A 27,919-nucleotide genomic window follows, 5' to 3' on the forward strand; every position below is an offset into this window, starting at 1 on the left:
TCTCTATTTCTTAAAAATAGAAATAAAGAAGGGATAATCTTTCAAAATTCTTATTAGTTTTTATAAATATACCAGATTAACTAAACGCAAAGCAATGACGTCATCGATAAAAATACAGGCGGTTCATATATCATCCGCATGGGAAATGTAACTTTGAGTTTGTGCGGTCAAGTCGATTTTTGTTGAGTAGAACCTTGAAAGGCATTGCAATCGCACCGCACTTTGTAAACGCGTTCCGTGAAAATATATGGTGCAAATTGTTCCAAAATATTGATCGTGAATACTCATTCAGTGTTTAAATTGTGCTAATAAAATAAATATTCATCAAAATGTTCAGTGGAATCGCAGGTCTGTATTTTTATTTATATTTTGGTATAAAAATTATGACGACAATTTACATAAATTAATTTGAAAACTTTATAATGTACTTGATTAAAATTAATATAAACAAGTGCGTCAAGAAATTGTAAGATGTTTTTATATCTTTATCTTTTTTTTTATATAAAATAATATTTAAATGCAAGTATGTATGCAAATGTAGTAATGATTGGCCACTTTAATTTTCTCAAAATTTGCACTTTTTTAAACTTTGTAGAATTTGTAGAAAATTGCATGCTTGATTTATTATTTTTTCACATTTTGAAATAATTATTTTAGGTAAGTAATGACTACTTGCTAGTTAAAAATATTACGTAAATATGTATGTATTCAGAGAAACGTAGCAAAATAAGAATTAATATAAATTCATTGAAGTTATTCTTCTCGTAGATATTTTAGACATATCCTGCATTAGGGATGTAACTACGTAGTTATCGAGTATTAGTAACAGGTATCACAGTGATATTTTGTATTAGTTCCTCTGTACCTATATTGACTGCATGAATTCACTACCTTTGCTAAAATAGGTTTCTCACGTAGCGTAGCTTGTGATTTATTATTCGAACGATGCATAAGTCATTCATATTCATTACCAAAAATAAGTAATGACATAATTTCGTGAGTCGTCGGCGTTTTAAAACTACTAGGGCTTACTCATTTGGCTGAAAAAATTAGATATATCGGCAAAAGCTAACGCGAGCAAAGTTCTTCAGCTGAAAAGGAAGACCTGACTCTCCACCTTATTGACGTAGGTAAACTATTTTATAAATCTGATTTTAAAAGCGAAGTATATCAGTCTAAGTCTAAGTATCCAAGACGTTAAGCTTAGAATAGCTGACTTCAGGAGTTTTATACCTACACAATCCACTCCGAAAATCGGCTAAAACTGGGATATCGGCTCTTCTGTCCTTAAATGCGCAAAATTACTGGTCATCTATAAAGAACCACAGAGAGAGAGACGAGCTTCCCCTTTTTGTGTCTACTTGTGCGACCTAATAAAATAACTAGTCCGCATTATGGACTCCATTTACTCCGCAATCCGCAGCGGGATACAAAATTAATGGACAACAGCATTGCAGTGCTGTTATAAAACGACCTCATTCCTCAGATATCGATATTGAAAACAATGTGCTCTTAAACTGCATTAGGTTATCCGGGTTTCATAATTCTGGCTTCATATTTCGATGTTTCAAATTCCAAGATTTGATGTTTTGATTGCTTATCAGTATAAAGAGTACCTATTAAGGAACTCATTTCTTGCTGCTACTGTAAAATACCTTAATACTTTAGTGCAGTGGTTCCCAAACTTATTTTGTCTAATGCCCACTTTGAGAATAAACATTTTTTTAGCGCCCCCATTTTTTAGGGTTCCGTACCCAAAGGGTAAAACGGGACCCTATTGTTTTCGCTCCTCTGTCCGTCCGTGCGTCCGTCCGTCTGCCACCAGGCTGTATCTCATGAACCGTGATAGTTAGAGAGTGAAATTTTCACAGATGATGTATTCAGTGCCGGTTTTAACTCTACCAGCGCCCTGGGCGAGATTTCTAAGGCACCCTCAAACTGCAATTCAAACCCATACGAAAAACAGAGACATATGCAAGCCAAAGCAAAAATGACGTAAAATGTAGCCCAATCGTACATAAGTTATTGCTGGTTGGTGAATGCAAAAACCCGAAAACAGAGCCTCTGACTGCGCGAGCGAAGCGAGTGTGAAAATTTTTGAGTAATGGGATATTAAAAGTAGCTGTATGTGATAACAAACTGAAGAGTATAGTAAAGAAACCGCGAGCGAAGCGAGCGCGAAAATTTTTGAGTTTTGGGACATAAAAGTAGTGTTTGTTCGAGAATTTCTCAAATTTAACGCGGAATTAAACACAATTACAAATGACCCCTCAGGCCTCTACACAACGCCCCCATTTTCTTTCTGGGTCTCTTACCGCCCCCCATGAGACCTGCAGCGCCCACAAGGGGGCGTTATCGCCCACTTTGGGAAAGACTGCTTTAGTGGATATTCTTTCTTATTTAGAACATCACAGCATCATGAATGCATGATTCAAACCTAAACGCAAAGAATCAGGGTAGTATGTACTTCCTTAATGGATTCTTATTGAGTCATTGTGTCACTCGCTACCAATGGACTGATGTCATTGTTGCAATCGTTTAAACACCATTTAGTTGCCTTTGAGCGTTTGTAGCTTAATCTATCGTATTGAGGCACCATTAAAATACCCTTTGAAAGCATACTTTTCTTTAGTCGTAGGAGGTGCAATCTTTGGAACTGCCATTAGGTACTTATTCATCTTCAAGATTTTAAGACGTATATTTGGGTCAGTATGATTCCCCCACACCGCAAGGTTATTGTACTCAAAATATGTCACACGCCCTGTCTAGCAGAGCTAGACTTTAGTCGCATTCATCAATATATGAATTTTAATAACTAGGTCAGTTTTTAAGATGTACTTAGCTAGTTGTTGTAATACAGGCGTTAATTACAAATATGTTTGGGAAGTCATCGAGGACGAGTACATATTAATAGCTCTAACTAGTTTACTGTCATCGGCTATACAAACAACATAGAACCAGTTTGAGATAAATGTGGATCGAGAAGACATCTGTCACATCAATTAATCAGTTTAACAGAAAGAAAAACATTGACATATATTCTAGCGATAGACAAGAACATCCATAGTACAAATAATTTACCCGCATATGTCGTCTGTTGACATCTCGTTGACGTATTGTGACATGTAGTCATCCTCATTGATGTTAATTGCTGAAGTGTCGCTCGTATTTTGCCTACATTTTTCATTACTCAAAAAGTTTATATCTAAGTGAATTCAAAATCATGTAATATATCAAAAAGTTTATTTATATCTAATTGAATGCAAAATCATGTAATATATTAAAACCAGGAACTTATTTTTAGAGTTTTTAATATTAATTACGATGTTTTTTTTCTTAAGAGGGCTATCACAAATTTTCGCGAATTTAATTATTTTTTCTTGAAAGTAAGAACATACCATGACAAAGTGAAGTCTGTTTTCATTGATATTTTACCTACTGCCAGTTTTATGGCACATCTGTTTCTGCACGATTTTCTTAATCCATAATTTAAGATGGCGGGCGGGAACAAATTAATGCATATTTGTAAAATTGAATTATAAATGAAAAGTATGATATACAAGCGTTGTAATAGCATGAACAGCGTGTAATTTTACTAACTTGACTCTCGAATAGTTTATATGTGTAAGTTTATACCTTGATATGTATTTTCTATTTTATAATTGTCGTTTCATAGACATCCATCTGACGCAGGCGTCAAAATCGCTCTGATTTGCCATTTTGAGCACTGCATAGTCTGCACTGCAGTTCAGTGTGGTAAGCTTTTTGTTCGGAACGTTCTATCTAGTACGTAGTACATATATATCGATGAAGAAAAACAAAACCCGATAAATCCATAAACAGTCAATTCTATTTTTAAACTCAGCTGTCACTGCAATAAGTAGGTGGTATAGCTTGACACAGAAATAATGTAAACAGTTGAAGTGTGACATTACAATGATACGTGACAGCGCCGTGCCGATGATAACACGTCGCTGGGAGTACCGGCGGGAGGAGCGTGACCGCATGACCCGCAGACCCTCGGCATGTCACGCTCTGGCGATCAGATGAATCAGTTGTCATTGTGTGAATCATTATCACACAATAGGACTTTGTTTATAAGCTCGTATTTTTGTTTTGACGTGATTTTGTATCATTAGTAGCCATATCGTGGTGCTCATTGAAATTAAGTAGTCCTTTTTTAGTCAACCGTGCGTGGGAGGGTGTATCAATCGACATAATTTAGGTGATGTTTTATTTAACCCTTAACAACCCACAAGTGTCTCGCGGACACATTTTTGCGTTTATGTTTTCATAAAAACGAAAGTATTTATTTTTATGAATCGGCCTTTTATCTAATTTATCACCAATGTTTTAAGAATCTAAATGCGCAATAAAAATTTTTGTAACATGAATAGTTTATTATATTTGGTTAATAAACGAAAATAGTACTTCATCGACCCACAAGTGTCCAACAGACATATTTTGTTTGATTCGAGTGTGAAGGTAGATTTTTATTTATTTACATTACTCCTAATCTTATGGTGTCGGGTGCCATGCAAGATGTGGCAGGATCAAATCGGGAAGCTATTCAATCATCTGAACCTGCTGCGAAAAGGAAGAAGCGTTGTTATATTTGCCCTTCGAAATTATCAAGGGCTTCTAAACAGTGCTGTGATAAATGCAATCGCAATGTTTGCTCTGAACATTCTGAAAAAAATAATATTTGTAATATCTGTAAATGAATAAGTGTAAAAAACATTACTGAAATACATTATACTACCTTTTTAATTCAAAAAACTTTCTTTTGCTTTGTCATACCTTACCTACATTTATAAAGTGTCTGTTGGACACTACTGGTCAGTTACGTCATAAAAGCATTCTGGATAGTTAAGGGTTAAAGACACATATGAACGTATTATATGACCTTTTTTGACAAACGGTCAAGAGGATAGAGTTCTCGTTTAAACTAATAATCGGACTAAAGAAAGGCCTAAAAAGGTCTTTAAAAATTCGTCCTTAAAAAAAACATTAGTATGACAAATTCATTGAAGTTATGTACTTAAAAGTTTAAATTAATTCAATAAGCTTAATAATAGAACAACGACCAGTTTTGTGACGCAAAAACCGGAATCAAAAGGAATATTTTAAGACGCAGAATCCAAAGTTGTGAAGTAATGAAAACTACGCAGCGAGCACACATGGGTCATTCCTAGCACAAAGTTGTTAATGGCGTTATAGCGTATTAAATAATTTAACGTCCCTAGTCACGTTTTCATTCGGCATTCGCGCCAAATCAATAAAATATTTATGTCAATTGTTGCACTTCATAAAATCACTTCATTAACTGTTCCGCAAAAATATTAGCACAATACGTGATCTATCCCATCTCTAATCTTGTGGATTATTTCATTCACTATTCGTTCCGGTTGTTATATTGAAGGTGTACAATATTTTATTATGATCGTGTCCTTGCTTTCAATAATATCTAGAAGAGTAATCTGTGTACCGAGTACATAATAAAATGTAAATATAAAAATGATCGATGAGAGAAAATTTTGTTATGTAGGATATAAGACAACTGACTCGATATCTGTGTTCCCGAAAATTACTTCTTTGCAGTATCTACCTACTGCTGCATTGCGACATTTTCCTGTTACGAAATCTTTTGTAGGTCCTTACCTCTTCTCCGTTTCTGACATAACCCAACTTTATACCTAGTTAGGTATAACCACGTACTAATAAAAACTAGTCCGTGCATATACCTAACTAATGTTAGCAGGATTTTGTTCTTTCGTTCAAAGTTTTAAGATCCTTATGCCAAGTATTTTATCTGTTAGTATGTTTAAGAATGAAGCAATATGAGAGAAGCCTGCTAATATACTTGGAGCTGAATATACAACAAGGAATGAATTGACCGAGGGCATGTGCACTTGGCTTCTACGTGATATTGATTAAGTATCGGACGACGTTAATTACATTACTTTGTTGTGGAAAAGGAGAACTCTGGACTCCGGTTTAATAATAAAACAAAGAGAAATCTTGTTCTCTCAAGTTCTCGCAAGAATACAGAATTGTATATAAATAAATTCCATGCCAAAAAATCTAGGATTTCAGCCAAAATATTGCACAATGGCCTTTGAAATGGATGGAATTACATATTAATTTCAAGGCATTGTTTTACACGTCTGTCTTAACAATCACTACCTCTATAAAATCCTTCTAAAAGTGCACGTTTTGAAATTTGATTTCAGGGTCAATAGGACGAATCGAAGCAGTTCAATAATGATGAATCATTTGTAAGAACTGCGGAATGGTTTGTGAGGAATTTGCTTTGTTTACGTGCCAGATATTACGTTACGCGGTACCCGAGTATATTTAGAGCTTGAAATATTGCTCCAATGTTTTGATTGTAGGTACAATGATTGTACGATTTTGGCGTTTCGGTGATTTCTTGCAATGCGTGTCGTGAACGCCATCAATCACAAAGATTGAAAGAGTGAGCATAGAGAGCTTAAAAATGCAAAGGCTGTTGGACCTTGGACCAAAACAAATAAAACACAGCGTGGCTCGCAAAGCTGAATGACTTTTGCCATGTACAAAAACTCTGAAAGACTTTGATATAAAGAACAAAAGAAGGGCATGGCTTGTGTATATGCGCAGTTAATAAGTAGGTACCTATATTGCACTGACAGTGCAAGTATGATGTCACACCAACGCACCCCACAGTTGAAGTGACATCATCACTAAGAACGCAACAAACTTAAAAAGGCTTACGTCACTATAAGCCTTTTTTGAAACGATTCAAGTACACATCAGTGCCCCTTTTGTACGAAGAATAATGGCATCCAGAAAGATTTTGTGTCAAGACGGCTGTTGTCGGAGGAAACGAGTCATCTGCGCAGAATTTACACAAACTTATTCTGGACCTAAATGATGCAGTCATGTTAGCATTGATCAAAGGTATGATAGCCATCGCAAGCAATCTTACATCTCCTTAAAACCTTACTAAGCCTAGGAATGTGGAAATTGTCAACAGTTATCAATAGAAACTCTCTTACAATGGGGTGCTTTAGGACAACCACTTACCGGTTCTTATCTAGGGCCGACCGTTATACTTACCAAAGAATTTCGTTCAACTGTGCCTTGTTCAGATTTGAACAAAGATCCCATCTTTTCCACCACAGTCGCCTTTGAGACCAGTCCAGCTAACGAGGGGCTAGTTAAGACAAAGATCGGAATTCTGCTCTTAGAACAGTCATATTAGGTATAAAGTTATTCGCTTTGTTTAGTCTCTTCCGGAAAATTATATTTAAAATATGTCTTTATGATACAATTTCAAGCATTTGAAATATTTTGGTCGCCTCTTCAATGTAACATCTCGGCTCTATACTGTAAGAAAGGAAATGAATCATGCATTCGAAATCTGCTACCGCAAAAACAAACCGGTGTCTGGCAACAGATGCGTCCCTGCGAAAGCGAGTACATAGATATATCAGTTAATACAACACAGTCAAAGTTCATGTAACGCAGACGACGTAGGTAGCGAACGTAAATTATGTTTTTGAATAAACATGAAGGAATGGAAGACTCCTAGCCTGTAGGTGTTACTGCCGCACTGTCGCGACACTCAATTGTAGTAATCAGTTTTGGCTCTTCCATCCATCCGCTGTTGGTCGATTTATGAGAACAATCTGAATCAGAATGGATAAAATTACACTCGATCTCAGTGTGCGCATCACCGTCATATGCCGAATTTAGGAGTGGATGGGATTAAAGATATTTATAATTTGAATTACACCGTTATAACGTTTTCTGAACAAGGGATGCAAAGAGGACTCCAAACGAGGATGGTAAATAAAATTATTGATTTGGAAAATGGAGTAAAACAGTGGTCTACTACAAGACACTTTTTGGAGGACTCTACTAAATAAGACTATGGCTGACTCGTGTATTCTTGGGAACAATCCTAGATAGAGAAATCTACTTATCTGAAGTCACTGGTCACATTTCAAACAAACAATACTATTCTGTGAATGTTGATCCAAAACCATTGACTGATTAGATAGTGCAGAGCTTATCATTTTAACTCGTATTAAGTAATGGATACAATTACACATTTTTGGGATTAGTAAGGGGTCATCGATCATTTCTTGGTCTATTTTTAGATGTCTACTACACTGCTACTTTGTATATTAGGCAGATTATGATGTAGGTAATATCTGACAGAAATAGATAATTTCAAGTCATTATGTATTGATTCGATGGAAAGCCAAAAAGTCATCAACATAGACGAAATAGTTTTTGAATTCTATCCAACCAGAGATCCGTTGATTCTGGCTTGAATTTGCATTTTGCATTTATAATACCTACGTTAAATGTGAATCAAGAGACTTTATTATCTCCTTGGCGTAACAACGCAATTCGTATTATTAAGCTTCTATTAATATCCATTTGCTTGTATTCCCTCGATGAAGCAGCATTTGCATTTTCTGTGGGAATGTATTACTTAGGCAAAACACGGCTCCTAATTGTTACTTAGAAGATACCTCGACTTGCATAGAGGGGAGAGGATATTTTTTCGCAGCTAAAATGTTCAAATGTGTTGAACAGAACCTACGCATACCAAGATCAGGTTGTTATTGAGTATTAAAGTCTGAGAACGTGTAAAATTAGAATCAAATTCTCAATGCTGTGTTTATTGATCTAATTGGAAGAAACAACTAGGAAGCGGACATAAAGAAAAAACAAATTGTTTTATTGGTAGATACTACTTCGTACAAAGTTGATGAATATTATGTTGACGTCTTACAAGTTATAATAATCTATAACCCACAAACACATCTATGATAGTTAATTAATTTTCTATCCCACGGTTTCCTTGTGATAATGTAATGTCGATGACTAATTCAATGCATATTTGTGAAGATCAAGGTAACTAAACAGGGGTGGGTCAAGACCGTTCAAAGTCACATAGGTAACTAATAATATTTGGTCAATCATTCCGTATACTAATCACATTCCTGCATAAATTACAAGAGTAATACAACCTGTGTTCGTTCCGGCAACCAGCTCATCGGAACGCGAGATAACTCATTTCCCCTTCGACAAACATTATCAAGAGGTCACATAGTTCAAATAGCGTTGAATATGCATCGGATCTAGTAAACAGTGTCAACAAAATTAAATCCATCGTAACAGACACGAAAACAAATCCGCCGGTTGCACGATGACATCACCAAGGTCAGCCGGTACCGGGGCCCGCCATTATATTAATAACTGAGGCACCTCTTCCATCTCGTCCTAACGTGCCGCAACATAAACGAGAGGAAAAAAGACAGATATATAACGAGATAGGTCTTACGCAAGCTCTGCAGGAATTCTTTCTTGGCGTTTGCAGTAATTAAGCCTTTGGGCATCAGCAGGAATGTTGATACATGTTAGCTAAGAAAAAACTAAATTATAAAGGAGAAAATAAAATAAAACCGGAGAAAATGAAGCATGCTCTCAAATTAGTTCAGCCTGCCAGCATTTTATTGATTACTCACTTATTTTTCACGGCGAATATCGCTTTTTAGAGGTACATACCTAATTCAAAAGATTTGATTGCAAAAGATAAATTAATGCAAACCAGTTCTTCCAAGATATTCGAGATTTAAACATCATCGCAGATCAGTGATATTATTAGAATTATCTTTGCCAATTTGCAAATTCTTATTACTGACAAGTATCAGTAATACGTTTTTTAAACCGACTGAAATCGAATCTGATTTCTTGATGTCGCGTAGCAAATTCCGTTGATTTTGAAAATTGAATATTTAAGTACCAGGTATTAAATAAGTACCTATATTCATTCTCTGAATGCTTTGTCTCCGATCAATCATTTGAAAATCCAAGTTGATGCAACGGTTAATCTGAATATAAATAGTGGCACGTTTCAACGTTAATTAAGTCATTAGCAGGGGCCATCTAGAAGTGTCTATTCTCGGTAGACAATAGGTCCTAATCGCCATGACTCATGCACATAGATAGCAAATAGAACCTAGACTCCTTCAACATTTTTCCGTCACGTAAAAAAGATAAACATTAGAGATGGGACACGTTGAACGAACTACAAAAATGTGAATACCATTCGGTCTTTTATTTGACGTTTAATCAATAAAGTGTATCACATTTTTTTAATCACGTATTTCTCAGGTGTAAAGTAATCCTTTGTTTTATATGACCTTGCGGTCGCACTGCGGCCGGCTATACGTTACTATACATACCGTATAATATGTAGATACGAACAACTAATAATTATTTTAGTACAATGACCGCTGATTAATTAAAACGCGTAGGTACTGCGTGTTTTTACCAAATTTCAACACACATTTTAATACGAGATAAAATCTAAATTAAATAAAAGTTTTAGTCGTGTAACAATTTTATTGATTGTTACTTTTAATGGCTGTTAATAAACGGTTTCTCGGAAGCAACTTTTAAAATAGTCATACTACAAATTGCGTGTATATTTTCTGAGAGTCGTAATGACATCACGGGCGGTAGATGGATGTGATGTCACGTTACTTGAGACCGGATATTTATCTCAATTGGTTACAAGCTTGTATCGGACAAGGAATCTGTAGGTAATTTATGCCTACACATACTGCGATAATGACAGCTAAATTAGATGGAAGAGCTTCTGAGATTATGCTTCATACATTCAGAATGGTAATGTAATGGTGCACGACGATCATACAAATGGACTTTTACATGCCTTTGATGCGAAGCGTAAGCATATTTTTTCCGAATAGTAACTTTATGCCATTAAACTATTGAGTGTTAAGTACAGCTGTACTGATAACATCTGGGTTACTACAAAAGTTCAAAAATGTAACCCTTAGCATTTGAAGTTGGTAGCCAACGTTTCACGTGGGAGGGTCGTGTTCCAGGTCACAAATGGTGCCGCAGTGCTCATAAAACCAGTCTAGCGCAAACCGATCGATACCTGGATCTAGACTTTCAGGGTTTGTGAGGCCGAGACCTAGACTAGCAGGCGGCTATTATATTTATTGCTGTTTTCTAGGAACTCGAGCCAGTTAGCGTGTGAGCTGAATATTTTATAAGCGAATAAACACGTGCAGCCATTTTATTCAGTTCGTGTGACATATTTCAGATGTTTAAAGCGGTTTTATTCGACGCAATATGTTATCGATCACTCGGTCATCGTCGTAATATGTTATGACTAACGGAATTATTCCGAGATGTAATAGAATTTTTATGGTGACTCCTAAGGTTTGTTATAACTCCGCATAGCTGTAAAAATGATGCCGGCATCAAATGCGATGTTTCCATCAACCGAAACTATGTTTTATTTCTGTTCTAGTACCTTTAACATACACAAGAAAATATTTAGATCAAGTGCACTATTAGTGGTACTATGAGTACAATTTTAGTGCGTGTTCAGAATTTCTCGCAACATCTTATCTCATAGGATATTTATAAACTAGCGGTAAATATAGGAAACGTTCGCGGACGGCCACTGAGCGTCATACTATCGTAAATTTTTATCTCTCAGGCTTTTTCTATGATGATATTAATTTATGCATATTAGCCACCGATTTTTTATTATAAGTAACAACATTTGACTAGTAGAAAAGAAAAATAAAAGACGATCTTGAAAGGCGTTAACCAAAAAATCACAATAAGTACTACGATTCTCTGACACAAATGCTATATCATTACCACTTGAAAGCTATTTGGCTATCAATCAGTGCGAGTTACGAAACAGTCGGGAAGCGAGCGATGATCCCGGGTTGACCGACTCGACACGCACTACTCTATTTTCGTTCGGTCAATCGGTCGGACATCGGCCGGCCAACAGTATCGATTGTATTCGATATATCAGCCCGTCGAGAGACGAGATAGTGTCTGAAATTTATTGCGACAGAGGAATTTATTGCATTAGAAATGTTAATCTAAGTTATTTAACAAATAGGTAATCGATTATTTGTTTGATATCTATCACAGTGAAATAGATGAATTTGTAATCTTCGCGACGTATTTTAACTGTATATTTTCATACTTAATCCATATTACATATTAGAATCCGTAAACATAAATCAATATCCTTCTTTTCACCTTGAAATAATTTTGTACCATAATCGTATCGTAGAAATTAGTAATTCATGTGAACATAATATTTGTACCTAGTATTTTATCATAATCCTAGTGTTGTAGATGCACGTATCAAGTAATGTCTGATCACCACACGATCACCATGTTCGTCCGATATCCTAATATTAAGTAACCGTTATTTTTGTGACAAGAATAATCACAGTTCACGTCACCATTTTAGTTAGAAGTAGAAAAGTAACAATTAAAGCATGGATTTAGTTAGTTTCTTTATGAATCTACAAATGATTTGTTAAAATATGAATAATGTTGAAATGTATTTCCACGCTTTCCGATAGACAAGAACCTTGGTGAGTTCTTTTATTGTATTTATTGCATTTTTACAATGTTCACTCATTGCATCTGATACAAACATGTTATTAACTATTTGTAACAAGTTTGGATACTTGTCTCCATCGTACCTGACTATAGGTAACTGATTCACAAATGTCATCTCTGTGTTATTCTTACTGGCAACGTTTATCACGATGGATTTGCCTCCTTATGTTTACAATAGAATCAAAACATTCCCAGGAAGTATGATCATAGCAAGCCCACGTACCCTATGAAATACCGTCTACGGTGGGTGTATCGGGCAATTTGTGGCTCTGCCCACAGCAGAGTTCACAGGCCTCTAGCGAACTGCGAATTATATCTGATTAAACTGGTTATATGAACGGCTTTAGTGAATAAATGTGCTTTGCGATAGTCGTCGCTACGTGGCTGAAGCTACCTTGACCGGTCTACTTCTGCTATGAAAATCAATAAAAAGGCGTCACACAGTCGCGAACAATATGGAACATTACCTACAGCTTTAAAACAAAATCGATATTGAGCTTTTAAATGACACGTGTAGGTCAGCTTAGGTATTGTGAAATAGATTATTTAGGCTGTTATAAGTTCTTTTTAATATCTTATAAAAATAACAGTTATTTTTTTAATATAAAATTTGTTATTGCTCATATTTAATAATATCAATATTTGTAAGAATTTCCAATTTCGGAAGACAGAATCAACTATTATACGAGTCTATCTGATAAATATTCCACTGGCGAAGTTTATTTACGTCTAAGGTCCCTTTCTATCGTTAAAGTTTATAGCCCATCCGATTCCCATTAGAATATATTATGACAAAGCGTTACTGGAAGTTGATAAACAATGTTTATGACCACCGTTACTCCAGTTTCTTGAAACCACCGTGAACTTAACTCGGGAAGAAGATCAAAGTAGTTCTGTATATTATCCTAGAGTAGGTACCTGTCTAGTAAGTACCACACTAGTTCATAGTGAGTGAATGAAAATACTGTCAAATAAATAAATTGACTGTCGTTTTTTTCAGGTTATTAACTAAACTATAACAGCCTTACTTATAAAAATCAACAAATCATCTTCTAAGCATTGTTTTAAGTAATTACTACTTAAAGCCTTAAGTAGTGATTAAATTATTTTGACCTATAAACGTTGCTTAAGCATGTCTTAAGTAATGAACAGATAATGACATAAAAACATACTAATTTCTCAACACTACCGGAATGTTGGTAGCTTAAAAAAATATTTGTCATCAAAACGTTGTGTAATGGCAACAATGGCATCCGTAAAATATAAAATTAAAAAGTTGAGCTGTCAATAAACCGGAAATGAAAAATCAGCTGGTAAGAATCAAGCCATTTTGATAATTAGCGGGTTAAACAAGGGTGTGAGGCTACTTAATTTGACAGCTCATTTAAGACATTGCTAAGAAAATGATTTATTTCAGCCACGTTTATAAGTAAGATTTTTTCTTAAACATCTCTTAAGTATAACTTATTATTTTATAAGTAAGGCTGTTAATGGATAGGTTAATCATTTTCAAATACGTATTACTACATATTTTAAATATTGTGATCGTCATTTTTAAATTCATTCTAAATTTTGGTAAATACTAATGCTGTACCATTACTAATCGACTAAACTTGCAGGGGCGTTCCGAAGCATCGGCGAGAAGACTGCGTCCCTCTTCGAGCGCAAGAAGAAAGATGCCGAGCAAGTGGCTTCTGAGAAGGTGCAGGAAGCTGCCCATGTCGTAGAAGACCAGGTCAAGAAAGCCGGTGAAATCATCGGCGGGGCACAGAAGACCGCTACCGACGCTGCGGGTACTGGTATGTACCGACCTACTTATATTGTTTTAGTGTGTGTCATTTTAAATCAGATAATAGCAGACAAATTGCGCTCTATATTTAGATTTCCGTCATGTTTCCGTAAACAGTATTGTTTCAGTGTGTGTTATACAGTCGAAAAAGGGCTCATTTGACATTATACAAGCCTTTGTGCGACCGCTCTTAATAAATGTTACCTACTTTTTAGGAGTGACGACAGTTTTACTAAGTGTACCAAAAGATCCTTGTTCTACTATCTACAGGTTCTCGATAGTCAATTTCTCAAATACTTTGTCGTTTTTTTCAAGAAGCCTCAATGTAACAATTTCAACTGTTCAAAATTAATTGAAATCGTAGTAGTTTCTATAAATAAATCTAATCAAGTAGGTATTGTAACATTTCCGTCCGTTGACCCTTACGCGCATAATTAAGTAATATATCTTCCTTCTTTGTAATGGTTATTTTCCGGCTGTATGAACAAAGTACATAGAGCAACTGAACAGGCAAGTACCTACCCATATGCATTGATAAAGGTTACAACCTTTTACATGACGCAAATTACAGTTTTTGCAATAATATTGTCATAACGTGCTTAACAATAGATTGAATCATGGTATATTTCATATTATTTGCCACGATGATGGAAGACAAAACATGGCCTTAAGTTATGTCTGCAGATGACTTCAACATTTAACACGTGCAGAATTTCTAGATTTCTCTCTGAACATGTAGGTATCTTGTCAGGAAGTATATATCACATAAGAGGTAATTAAAACCTAATTTAAACTACGATTAATAACGTCTGCCGTTAAAAAATGGGAAGCGCAGTAAAAACGTGGAATATTAGGACGATTGATGATTAATAAAACAAATAATTTCATAATGCATTTGAAACAATTAACCCCTTTTAGATTGCGCAACACTTGTGTAATACGTAATTATATTAATCGATTGAGAGCGTATCGTCTATTCGATAGGTATTAGGCAGTCATTAGTGTGGCACTTCGAGAGGGCATCTCTATTTGTTTCTTTTATCTGGTTGCATATTTTTATAACATGCTCTGAACGTACCTAACAAATCTGTGGTCATTAATTCTATTTGTGGCAGAGTTATTTATGATAAGAGGAAAGAGGAAATATTAGATAAGGTGAACTAAACAACATATGTAGTGGTAGTTTGCCGTGAGTTCAATTCACGCATAGATTATTGTGATGCGTTTGGAATGAAAACATTTATTGTCAACACGGTAAAGTTACGAAGTTTGGTACGAAGTGACCTAAAGTATTTGTTAGATCATTTCTGTTCGTAGTCATATTCTAGGTTGGTTATTATTAATTCGTACGTGACGTGAAAATCTATACCATACATTATAAAAAAATGTGTTAAGTAACAAATATTCTGATAAAATTGAATTTTTCCTTCCTTGATACCTTAGTTTGAGGCGACGACAAAACTATTCATCAACATTACTATTTCTTTTTACAACAGCTAACGACGCGAAGCACTCAGCCATTGATGCTTTAGACAAGGAGCTGTCGAAGGTATCCCTGGCCGCTGGTGAGGCACAGGACGCGGCCAGCAAGGCTCTCGCTGACGGCAAGAAAGTCGTCGATGTCACTAAAGGTAGGGCTGCTCTTTAGTCGATTTTTTTGTGGGTGTTAGTCGATTTTTCTTGTAGGGTGATGGATATCGATTGTGAGTAATTTAAAGTTAAATATTAGATTATGTTTTGGGAATTATTATTTTATAGGACTTTAGAAGTAAATAGTTTTATTTTAGTTAGTTGCTATATTTGTATTTACATTGTTGATTGTCGATTTTTTGGTCAGTAGTCAAGACAGTAGATAATAAGCATGTTTTGAGTTTTTGTAGTTAAATTCCCTTATTAAGTGGTAGTTTGCTAAACCCATTTGTTTATGATACTCCCCTTTTAGACACATTGGCGACCACCGCAGATAACACAAAAAAGGCAGCTGAGTCAGCGTACAACACTACAAAAGGTAAGTTTTCAACAATACCCAACTTCCTAACCTTTTTTCTTCTTCTCTCTGTCTGCATGAACTAACTGAGCACTATTTAAATAGGTTTACTTATTTTTGATAAATTAAGAGTGTAAATGTGGCTAGTTGAGCCGTTGACACCGGGAAGTGTGAAAACTCGGCCAAAGGTAAACAAACCTCTTTGTTGACTGCCTTTCTTGAAAATGGCGGGACGGAATTATTTAGTTTTTGGCAAGAAAACAATTTTTGCAGTCTTTGTTAGCTTTGTTTTTATTAGAAGTAGGTAGGTAATGCTGGACGAAAAATAATATGTTATTGTTTAAAAAGGTACACAAAGGTGCTGATATTTTTAATGTTTTATTTTTGTAGTTGCTAATGTTTATTATTTGTTTTGATTTATTATTTTGTAGATACTGTGTCAAGCACTATTCAAAGTACCGTAGATACCACACAGAAAGTTGCTCAATCGGCTATTGATACCGGCAAAACTTATGCCACAACCGCTAGAGGTGGGTTTCACCAACGATCAGAATTCATATTTTTATTTTATTGTTTTTTTTTTATTTTATTATTATTTATTTTTATTATTTTAGATTCAGTCGCTAACACAGTCAATAGTACAGTAGAAAATACAAAACACGCCGCCCAAACGGCTGTAGACACGACAAAGTCTTACGTAGATAGTGCCAAAGGTACCTTTTTCTTATTTTTTATTTTATTTTGTGTTGTTTTTTGACGTTGTGCTGTGACTAAAAATCGTGTGTTTGCGAATAACGCTTTAGATACTGCCCAAAGTACGTTTCAAATGGCATACGATGCGTCCGTTGGTGCTGCTGGCTCCGCTTATAATATGGGCTTGTCCTATTTAGAGAGTGCTAAAGGTAATTATTTTTTGTACCCGTACTAAAATACATGGTTGTTTTTTTTATGTCATTAAATAAAACGTTTTTGTGTTCTTTAACCATTTGTTTTTCGTTAACAAAATATAAAAATATTTGTGTTTTTTATATTTTTTTTTAACATTTTTTTTTTTAATATTCAGATAATTAATTTTGTCATATTTTAACGTCGTAGATACGGTAGCAAGCACAGTAGATAGCACAAAGAAAACTGCACAAAGTACACTAGAAACTGGGAAAACCTACGTCAACTCCGCCAAAGGTAAATAAAACATTCTGGAACAAGCTTTGTTTGTTAGCAATTACGCTTTCAATGTTTGATAAATAATTGTAATTTTAGATACGGTTCAGAGCACAATTAATACGACAATAGATACGACTAAAACTGCTGCCCAAACCGCAGTAGAAACAGGAAAAACATATGTTAACACGGCCAAAGGTAAATCGAAATAAATATTTCATTACATTTTTCGTTATTAAAATTACCTGCGTAAAATTTACTTCCATAAATATTTTTAATATTAATAAAAATGGCGTTAATGTTTAGAAAATACCGCAAAAATCTGGTCTGTGAAAGCTCTCTGGTATTGCGGTTGATGAGATACGGTAACTAAGATACGTACGTAAAATCAAATGTAGATCTACTTTTTTTTTCCTTTTTTCTTGTTGTTTAGTACGTATTTCTCTTAAGTGGTTTTGTAATTATAGTTATTCATAAAAACGTTTAAGCACCGTAGCTTCAATTATGCTTGTTTTATAGACATTTTCATATTTTTTACAAGTAATTTAGCAAATCCATTTCACGCTACATGAACACTTTTTCATTTATTTCATTTTTGGTTTAGTATAGTAGATTCATTTTCTTTTAGATAGTGTAGCGAATACAGTTCATTCAACTGTAGATACCACGAAGAATGTGGCGGCAGCCGCTGTAGAGAAGGGCACAACTATGATTGGCACTGCCAAAGGTACTTAACACAAAATACTTTTATTTGAACTGTATTGGGTTAAACATTTTACCGTTGACATTGAGCTCTATAAAAAAATTTGAGGTATATGCTGGGAGTCTAGTATGAATGCTCAGATATTAATGCTAAATTGATTTAATTTGGGTAACTTACACAAAATTAAATTTATTACTCAGAATTATTTACCTTTCAACATTGCTATGGTCATTTGGAGTATTTAGAAGTTACCGTGCTTGCTTTTATTTATTTATTATTTTGCTATTATTTTAGAATCCGTAGCAAACACAATAAATACAACTGTGGACACTACTAAAAATGTGGCCGCCGCTGCTGTTGACAAAGGCACAACACTTATTGGCAGTGCTAAAGGTATAATTTAATTCAAATAACACCATTTTCCCGATTAATTAAAGATTTATTAGTTTATCTTTTCGACAAGTTCAGCCAAATTACCAATTCAAGTCCAAAAAACACTCAATTTGTACACAAATTGTTGAAATTTTCCTTAACTCTTTGTATGTATATAATCAGATTTACTTCTATTTCACGTTATCCTTATTTTTTCCTTAATGTTCGCTAGATACGGTTGCAAGCACAGTAGACACTACTAAAAATGTAGCGGCTGCTGCTGTCGATAAAGGCACTACATTCATTGGCACAGCTAAAGGTAGTTCACATTTATTTTTACGATAGTATTTACATAGCAATCCTGATACTCCGTAGTTCACTTTCATTTTTTTTTTTGTTTTTTACAAATAGATACCGTAGCAAGCACTGCACAGACTACAGTAGACTCGACTAAGAACGCTGCCGCATCAGCTGTGAATCAGGGAAGCACATTCATTGGCACTGCCAAAGGTAGTTTGCACAATATTACGTAAATTTTTGTAAGAATATATGTACCTATATTTTGTTAAATGCAATTATTTTTGCTAGATAATGTTACAAGCACAGTGCAATCGACAGTAGACAGTACTAAAAACGCGGCGTCCGCTGCAGTTGACAAGGGCACAACACTTTTTGGTTCAGCTAAAGGTAGTACACCAACAAACATTAACCCTCTTATTATAAAAACTGCCGTAAGTAGTGGTTTAAACCAGACTGAAGACGTCTTGGTTTGTTACGGTACTTACGATAGTCTTTACATCCTTATTACAAAACGTAGACTAAGAGAAGACTGATTAGTACTTCGATTTGTCTGTGTGTGTGTGTGGTTCAAATAATATCCACAGATTATAAGCAACAAATATTTAAATCATTCGTTCAATCGTTCCGAATTCTGTGCGCCGTTCCTTTTTACATTATTTTGTTAAGTCTATTTTGATGAAAAATTAATAACTATGATAATAAAAAAAAATATCTCTGCAGTTGAATATATTACTTTTTATTATTTAAAGGTAATTTTATATTTCTAGTATCTTTTAACGATATACATGATCCAATTATTCTCTTTTAAACAACTATCGAGTTTGCGCGTATAACGGAACGTCAGCGCGCGTATCCGAGTTGTTTTGTTTTTAGGTTAGAAATAACTTGGATTATTTTCATCCCGATTTAAATGATTAAATAAGACGTTGTGCATCTAATTAGAACCTCTTCAAAATTAAGTGCACAATAACTTACACACAGAATATCGCGTGCATTAAATTACCAAAAGAAAATGAAACAACATAAAAGTACAAAATTATATTTTATTCCGATGTCTATTTATACAGTCAAACGCACTGATACATGTTGGACACTGTTCTTCATCACACAATCTTGTTCCCTTGCTCATCTTGGCATTTTTGTACCTACATTTTAGCAAGCTTCCAGTCTTTTACAAACATTGCATATTACTGGCAAAGATACGGCGTGCAAAACGCCAAATTAGTCTTGAATCTGTAAATAAACAGTAAACTGTATGATAATCTGATATATTTTCGAAGTTTCATCAAAATCCGTGTGGTAGTTTATGCGTGGAACATAAACAAACATCCACAATAAAAACTTCGACTCTTATATAAATTATTAGGATGTTTTGGCAACTTACTTGCCCTGTAAAGGCTACGTACCTTATGGCGAGCCCAGTTGAGCATCATAGGATCATCATGGATTATCATCATGCATTCAATTGACTATTATTTCGAAAAACATAAATCGATATTTATATCGAAAATTGTCGTCAGATAATTTGAAGAGATTTTGTCGATGACGCACACTGTTGGGTCCCCGGACACTCTCAATAGTATTCTAACACATCCAAGTATTCCAAATCACACATATTTATATCCACTTTCGTTTTTTTCATCACAAAACAATTAACCTCAAAAGTAAATAATGTCGGAATTTGACGTTTGTCGACTAAGTACTGCAGTTAAACTAGGGGGCTCGATGGTTTATCTTTTGTACTACAGATAGTAATAGGACTTGCGATAAACTGCGTTTTGTAATAACGTTTTTTCAAGGTCGTACTTACAGCTGGATTAAAGGTAGTACAAAAGCCGATACTTATTTGATACCGCGTTTTATAATAAGAGGGTAATATTGTAGCAAATACTATATTTTCTATCATTCACATTATGCTTAATTTTTGTAGATACGGTAGGAAGCACAGTCCAAACTACATTAGATACGACCAAAAATGTAGCTGCCGCTGCTGTAGAAAAAGGCACTACTGCGATTGGCACAGCTAAAGGTAGAGAACACACTTCATTATTCAGAACTAGCACATGTTATTTGTTTGCTTTGTCTTATCGCTAATGTCCGTTATTTATATGTAGATACGGTAGCCAGCACAATTCACACTACAGTAGACACAACTAAAAACGTTGCTGCCGCTGCAGTAGAAAAAGGCTCAGCAATGGTTGGCACAGCTAAAGGTAGTTCAAATTCATTCACCATACGGAATACATAAATGTATGCTTTCTGTTGTCGCTAATGTTCGTTGTTTATATGTAGATACGGTTGCAAGCACATATCAAACCACTGTAGACACAACTAAAAATGTAGCTGCCGCCGCAGTCGAAAAGGGCACTACCGCTATTGGCACAGCTAAAGGTAGTTCACTTCCATTCATCATACAAAACCTACCTTCAGTTTGCTTTGTTTTGTGGCTAATAATCGTTGTTTATATGTAGATACGGTAGCAAGCACATATCAAACCACTGTAGACACAACTAAAAATGTTGCTGCCGCCGCAGTCGAGAAGGGCACTACCGCGATTGGCACAGCTAAAGGTACTTCAATTCCATCCATCGTGCTCAATACCTGCGTTATTTTATATGCTTTGTTTTGTTGCAAAATGCTAACTTCTGTTGTTGTTTCGTTGTTTATATGTAGACACGGTAGCAAGCACAGTTCACACAACATTAGACACAACTAAAAACGTTGCTGCCGCTGCAGTAGAGAAAGGGTCAGCAATGGTTGGCACAGCTAAAGGTAGTTTAAATTCATTTATCATACCTACTGAATACATAAATGTATGCTTTCTGTTGTCGCTAATCTTCATTGTTTGTATGTAGATACGGTAGCAAGCACAATTCAAACCACTGTAGACACAACTAAAAATGTCGCTGCCGCTGCAGTCGAGAAGGGCACTACAGCTATTGGCACAGCTAAAGGTAGTTCAAATTCATTCATCATAATAAATACTTAAATGTATCATGCTGCTATTAGTGTTAAAAGTCATTAACACATTTTGCTTGGTATTAAATGATATTGTGCTAACTTTTTACCTATTGTTTTTATTTAGAAACATTAGCGAATACTGTACACTCGACTGTAGATACCACTAAAAATGTAGCCGCTGCAGCTGTTGAAAAAGGCACAAACATTATTGGCAGTGCGAAAGGTAGCTTTTTTTTATTTGTATTTTTTGACTGTTGAACATACTGCTTCATCAATATTTCATGTTCATATTTCTTGCTTTTAATTTATATCTTTATTTTATTATCAACTTATAGACACAGTGTCAAACACGGTACACAGTACAGTTGACACGACAAAAAGTGTGGCTTCATCTGCAGTTGACAAGGGCTCGTCTCTAATTGGCAGTGCCAAAGGTAGAAATTAAAAAATATATAATAGTTATTGCTTTATTTTTTAAATTAAATTATAATTTACATTAAACACTTTTGTAGATACCGTAACAAATACATTTGACTCGACAAAACAGGCTGCGGCTTCGGCTGTTGACACTGGCGTATCTTACGCTACGAGTGCCAAAGGTACACTCACAAAATATTGACATCATTTTTTATTATTTATGCTCATTGTCATTGATTTAATAATTTTTTCTTTCTTTTAATTTGTAGACACGCTAGCAAATACCGTTCATAGCACTGTAGATGCAACAAAGAATGTTACATCGTCGGTTGTAGACAAAGGCGTATCTTTAGTAGGAAGTGCCAAAGGTACCTGTATCTTTTTGTATTATTTTTTATTTTCATTTTATTTTCTAGTTTGATTTCTTTATGTTTTATTATTTTATTCCGTTTTGTAGATACCGTAGCCCATACTTTTGATGCAACTAAAAACGCAGCCGCTTCTGCAGTTGGTACTGGTGTATCTTTCGCCGCCAGTGCTAAAGGTAGTTTGCCACTAATTCATTAAGTTACCTTTATTTTATTTGTTTGCTTTTAATTATTATATGTTATACTTTTTTCTTTCGTAGACACGCTAGCAAATACCGTACATAGCACTGTAGATGCAACAAAGAACGTAGCATCATCGGCTGTAGACAAAGGCGTATCTTTCGTAGGAAGTGCCAAAGGTATACTTTAGTGCGAATAATTTTGGTTCTAGTAAATTAAGTTGAGCTTGATTTCTTATTATCTTAATTTCACCGTAGATACATTGGCAAGCACTGTAGATACGGCTAAAAATGCGGCAGCTGGTGCCGTAGACACGAGCATTTCATTCTTAGGATCGGCTAAAGGTATTTTTGGAGCTTGTAACTTTTTTATATATTTTATTTTAAAAAATGGTTGCTTTAATGGTGTACCTATATTGTAGATACGGTTGCAAACACAGTCCACAGCACTGTAGACACAACAAAGTCGGCCGCGGCTTCAGTTGTCGATAAAGGAGTATCTTTTGTCGGAGGTGCTAAAGGTATCAACAATGTTACGACTATAAATAAAGATGATTTTCTTGCCATCATTGTGTTTAACTCATTTCGATACCTAAACTTGTTCCAACATTAGATTTTAGGATTTTTTTAAACGCATGCTGCATGACTTTTAGTACTTTAGATTTTTTTTCTGTTTTAACCTTATTTCCGCTAACTTTCTGTAGATTCAGTAACAGAGACACTACGCTTTAAAACTGAGGAGGTGGTGGAAGATGCCGTAGACTCAGCTGAAGGTACACATAACATTCCTTTATCTTTTATCTACTTATCTTTTTCTTTTACTAATGGTGATCTGATAATATCAAACTTTGTGTGTGCTAATTTAACTGTTTTCAGACTTTTTTTTCAGCATTATGCAAAATGAGTGTAAATAGTTTGTTTTCATTTTAATAACATACTTTCATTATTTTCTTAGGTGAATAAAATTAAAATATTATTATAGGTTTAATAGAAACGAACCTTCAAGGGCCCAAAGATTCTACTGAAAACGTTCTGAGTGAGGGTGTAAAGACAGTCGAAAACACAGCCGGTACAGAAAGAGTGATGCTTCAAACAGGCTTTTTTACATAACAATTTACTTACAAAATGAATCTAAAATATTGCGTTGTGTAGCTATGGAGTGATTACTAATTTTAGTCCGTAATTAAGTCCACATCGATCGAAATCACGAAGAGCACTAAAAAACATCTCAATCTCTTAAACAAAAAATAAGATCTTGCAAATTAATAATTAAACTGTCCATTTCTTCGAACCACTTATATCATTGAGCATTATAATGGTAGCATAGTAGTAAAGTAGGTCCTACTACTTTTTATTTTTCTAACTCAGGTACAAATAAGGTACTAAGGCCCACTGTCCCTTTTATGGAACCGTACCTTACGTCACTATGCAGACTATTTTTATCGACGTGGACCGAGTAACAGTGTGGTTTTCGCCCTAACAACAAAGCGTGTTGATTGAATTTGAGGAAAACTTAAAAATAATAATTTTATAGAACAATAACATAAGTTAATGGGTTGTACAAACATTAGTAGGACAGAGAATCGTGATTACAGTTTGCACTTTGAACAATGACGTCATGCTTTTAAGGTCGAATAATCTTTGAAGAGTTTCTTTGTATTGTTCTTAGGAATGTATGGCACAATGCACATTCCTATAGTGATATACATTGGGTAACAGATAGGCACAATTTTGGCATAATGGCCTGAGTAGAAATACTTTGTCATAATCTTTTACACTCAGATACTAATTTTATTATCATCTCTACGACCGACGTCCACTGCTGATACCTATGGGTCCGCGTTTTTAAAAAGACCGATGCCTGGATGATTGTTCAAAAGAGAACAATTTAATACAACGTAGTCATTAACCGAGCATGTAGGTTTTATCACAACAGTGTTTCAACAACAGATTCCAAAGCTTACGTGTGAAACCTCATATTATTTATCATTCGCTAACCTTGAAAACATTGTGTTACATACCCGTTCTCGTCCATAAGAAGTTACTTTTTGGACCTAAGAACCAATCTTATTTACCTATATTTTTATACATTCTTAAGATGAAGTTTCCTAACCAAGACCTGTTGTTCTGCAGATACGATCAACACCACAGTGGACGCGACTAAGAAGGCCGCCGAAGACGCGAAGGCACAAGCCGCTAAGGCCGCTGAAGACGCGAAGGAGAAGGCCAGACTCGCTGCTAAAGCCGCTGAGGATGAGGCCAAGAGAGTTGCTAGTAAGTAAAGTATAAGGGTCTCTTCATGTCATCCGTATATTCCTTGATACATCGAAAAAAATAATATGTTCATAGTGCTTACATTCTCGTTCAAAATATTTTAGATTTTGCTAAGTTTTATTATGCCGAGGATAGAGCACCACATTTTCGTAAATAATGTTTTTTTTCTTTAAAAAATCTTGTTGAGTTGTTATTTCAACCATCGATAAACTTTATTCAACTGTGCCCCCGGTAGCGTACCAGCCAAGTTTAAACTCAAAACCAATTTCACTTTCAGACGCCGCCGTTGAAGAGTCGAAGAAGGCAGCCGAGAAGGCGGCAGCAGACGCCAGCAATGCCATCAACAGCACCGTGGACAACACCCTGAAGAGGGTGGAGACTGCCGCTGATGAGGGCATCAAGAACGCCAGCAATGTTGTCGACTCCAAGCTCAAGGAAACTGACAAGTACCTCAATGAGAAGAGGGATCATGTATGTACATTTTTACTTGGTTCAGTTTGTTACTAAATGCATCTTCATAATTTGGTCAGCTTAAATGATAGTGAAGCAAGTTAATTCCTTAAACCAAGTGGTACATTAAGTGATTCGATACCTACCTTCCTACGTTGTAACTTGATTGATTGATTTAGTCTGGACTAAAGTCCAATTACACATATAGAACAATAAAGTTTAAAGCTATTTTCGATCGAATGTTTCTACATCTGCATTCAAAGAAGTAATTCGAGTATAAAAAACTTGTGTTAAAAAAGTTATTCTAGATCCTAGTGTATTTACTATTTAATTGCAAAATACTTAAACTACATCTCATTACTTCCAGCTGCTGTCCAACCTGTCATCAGCCGTCAATGATGCGTCAACAGGCGCCACCGGTCTGCTGAGCAAGGGCCTGACCGCCTTCCCCAAGTAGACGCTGTTCCACATCTACCATCATCGCTACCTTCACGTGTGGAAATGGAAATATAACAGGCTTTCATTCGATTTTTTACAAAAATAGGCCTAAATACAGAGCTTTGTGTATTAAGAAATATCTTTATTGAATCATATTTATGTATATCTTTATAGTTTTGTAATGACAAAATTATGTAAGGTATTCATATTCTGATTATATTTTTTTCGAACTTGGCTACTATTTTTAACTTTTATTTTAATAACGTCATACGGTTTATAAATATAAAACATGATATTCCATGTCTGTGAAAACCTGTTACTTTCCTTTGTTACATATTTCGAATAGTCCATCACATTTTGTTTATAAACATGCACATTGTTCGTAAGTTTTGTTTTAATTAATAGTACAATATTGTATAGTTTCTAGTTAGTAAGTTTTACTAACATAAATGTTATAAATGGACATTGCTGAGAACAAAATCAAATATTGTATTACTTAACGATATTTTTACACGTTTCTATCAATGATATTTGCTTTGCATATTATATCACAAAATCAATTTGCATTATTTTATATTTAAGTCACAAAATTGCAGTCTCATGTGTAGGCGTCTATATTATTTCTTAAGATAAGTGTAAGTTATTTTAAGCTCTTTTTATATTTTTTGGCATTTGAAATGCATTTCGCATACACATGTCTCGAATTTCTTGCTTGGCTTAAACCGTCCATGAATAGCCTTTTACAAAATATGAATAAGGAAATATTTACCGTGTTCCTACAATAGTACCTAACTCACAGCATTACAGAAGTCTCGCATATTTATGTGATAGTGTGATGCTCACAAAGCCTAAAATATTATGTATACTTATTTGTTACTGCTTAGCAGTCTATTTTATGATACGAATATATACGGATGTTAAAAATATAGTAGATATTTATTATAAGAACAGTCATATTTCTACAATGGCGCTTAAAATTTTATTGTTGCTTTATAAATTATGTAATGAGGGTTTTCAAAAATGGCGTTCACCAGGTGGCAGCACCGAGTCGTCAGGTCCAGGTAACTGTCAAAGTGCTTATCTTTACTATGAATAGTGAACGATTTTAGTGTTTTTTTTTATTTTATAATTAAAGCACTGCATTATTGTTTTACTATTGCGGTTGAGTAAATAAAAAAAACTAAATCATATTGTGTTAACAAATTTTTCAACAAGCTTTTCCTTAGTACCAGTGACTTTTGCACCCTCTCTCTTAGCTCAATTTTTAGTTCGGAAACCTTATTCTGACCGCAGTCCATAATAAAATCAATAACACTTCCAATATAACAGAATTTCAATAAACAATAAGTTCGGCACCTACAATTCCATACTATTTGACAGCTGTTTGGACCTGACGCATACGAAGCGCCGCCTGGCGGCAGAAAAAATATCGAAAACCCTCATTGTAAATGTGTTATATCCGAGTACCTACATGTTTTAATCAAATAATTATTCATTGTAATAATCTTGTTTATTTTCTATATCTGTTAAATTTATCATATTACTTACTATGTGTTGTTCAATAAATACATGCGACCCATAATGCATTCTTTTATTTATAATATTCGAAATAAATTTCCTATTCAATATGTGGTGAAACAATCATTATCTTAGGCTATTTGATTTAATTCAGAAAACGGAAAGTATGCAATTCAATAGCAATCGCTGTAATACGCAAGAGCGCAAAACTTTGTGATATTTTCTTTTTTTTTGGGATTAATTATTTCATTCTGCTTCTTGGACAAGGTTAAAATTACGCGGTATTTTTAAAACGGAAGTTGAAAAATCGTTCAATTAATGGGTTGCTATATCAAACCAACTTTTCTACCATTCCACAAGCTGGAACAAAACGTATATTTGACAGTTCGCCATTGATAGTGCTTCCAAGATACAAGGCTACTAACCCATAATCGAATCTCAAATCGATTTCAAAATAATGTATTATATTACTTAATTAATTATCTTAGGAAACTTTAATCACACTGCTATAACAAAGATCGTTCCATA

At 34.8% G+C, this 27,919-nt stretch overlaps 1 protein-coding gene and 1 long non-coding RNA gene across 51 annotated transcripts; one reads left to right on the forward strand and one right to left on the reverse strand.

Annotated features, from left to right (window-relative positions):
- Window positions 1-118: 118 nt before the first annotated feature.
- On the forward strand, window positions 119-27,455 carry LOC110383740 (perilipin-4). Of its 50 annotated transcripts, XM_064035998.1 has the most exons (34): window positions 119-348; window positions 12,435-12,446; window positions 14,094-14,273; window positions 15,760-15,894; window positions 16,206-16,271; window positions 16,682-16,780; window positions 16,865-16,963; window positions 17,054-17,152; window positions 17,346-17,432; window positions 17,511-17,609; window positions 18,040-18,138; window positions 18,409-18,507; window positions 18,719-18,805; window positions 18,898-18,996; window positions 19,075-19,173; window positions 20,717-20,815; window positions 20,901-20,999; window positions 21,079-21,177; window positions 21,258-21,356; window positions 21,460-21,558; window positions 21,642-21,740; window positions 21,872-21,970; window positions 22,083-22,181; window positions 22,260-22,346; window positions 22,434-22,532; window positions 22,622-22,708; window positions 22,793-22,891; window positions 22,970-23,056; window positions 23,134-23,232; window positions 23,416-23,484; window positions 23,694-23,780; window positions 24,845-24,985; window positions 25,263-25,456; window positions 25,803-27,455. In XM_064035998.1, exons 1-34 carry the CDS (start codon window positions 330-332, stop codon window positions 25,890-25,892), a joined length of 3,309 nt encoding a protein of 1,102 aa, XP_063892068.1. In that variant the 5' UTR covers window positions 119-329; the 3' UTR covers window positions 25,893-27,455. The 50 variants fall into 50 exon arrangements, with proteins under 50 accessions (XP_063892068.1, XP_063892070.1, XP_063892072.1 ...); XM_064036000.1 differs by lacking the exon at window positions 23,416-23,484; XM_064036002.1 differs by lacking the exon at window positions 22,970-23,056.
- LOC135117258 (uncharacterized) lies at window positions 19,812-20,710 on the reverse strand. The gene is made up of 2 exons (XR_010276748.1): window positions 20,193-20,710; window positions 19,812-20,019 (listed from the first exon to the last, which is right to left on the reverse strand). It is a non-coding gene; the product is annotated as an uncharacterized LOC135117258 (long non-coding RNA).
- Window positions 27,456-27,919: the final 464 nt, after the last annotated feature.

The sequence above is a fragment of the Helicoverpa armigera genome, chromosome 8 (assembly GCF_030705265.1).
Source record: "Helicoverpa armigera isolate CAAS_96S chromosome 8, ASM3070526v1, whole genome shotgun sequence".
NCBI classification, from domain to species: Eukaryota; Metazoa; Arthropoda; class Insecta; order Lepidoptera; family Noctuidae; genus Helicoverpa; species Helicoverpa armigera.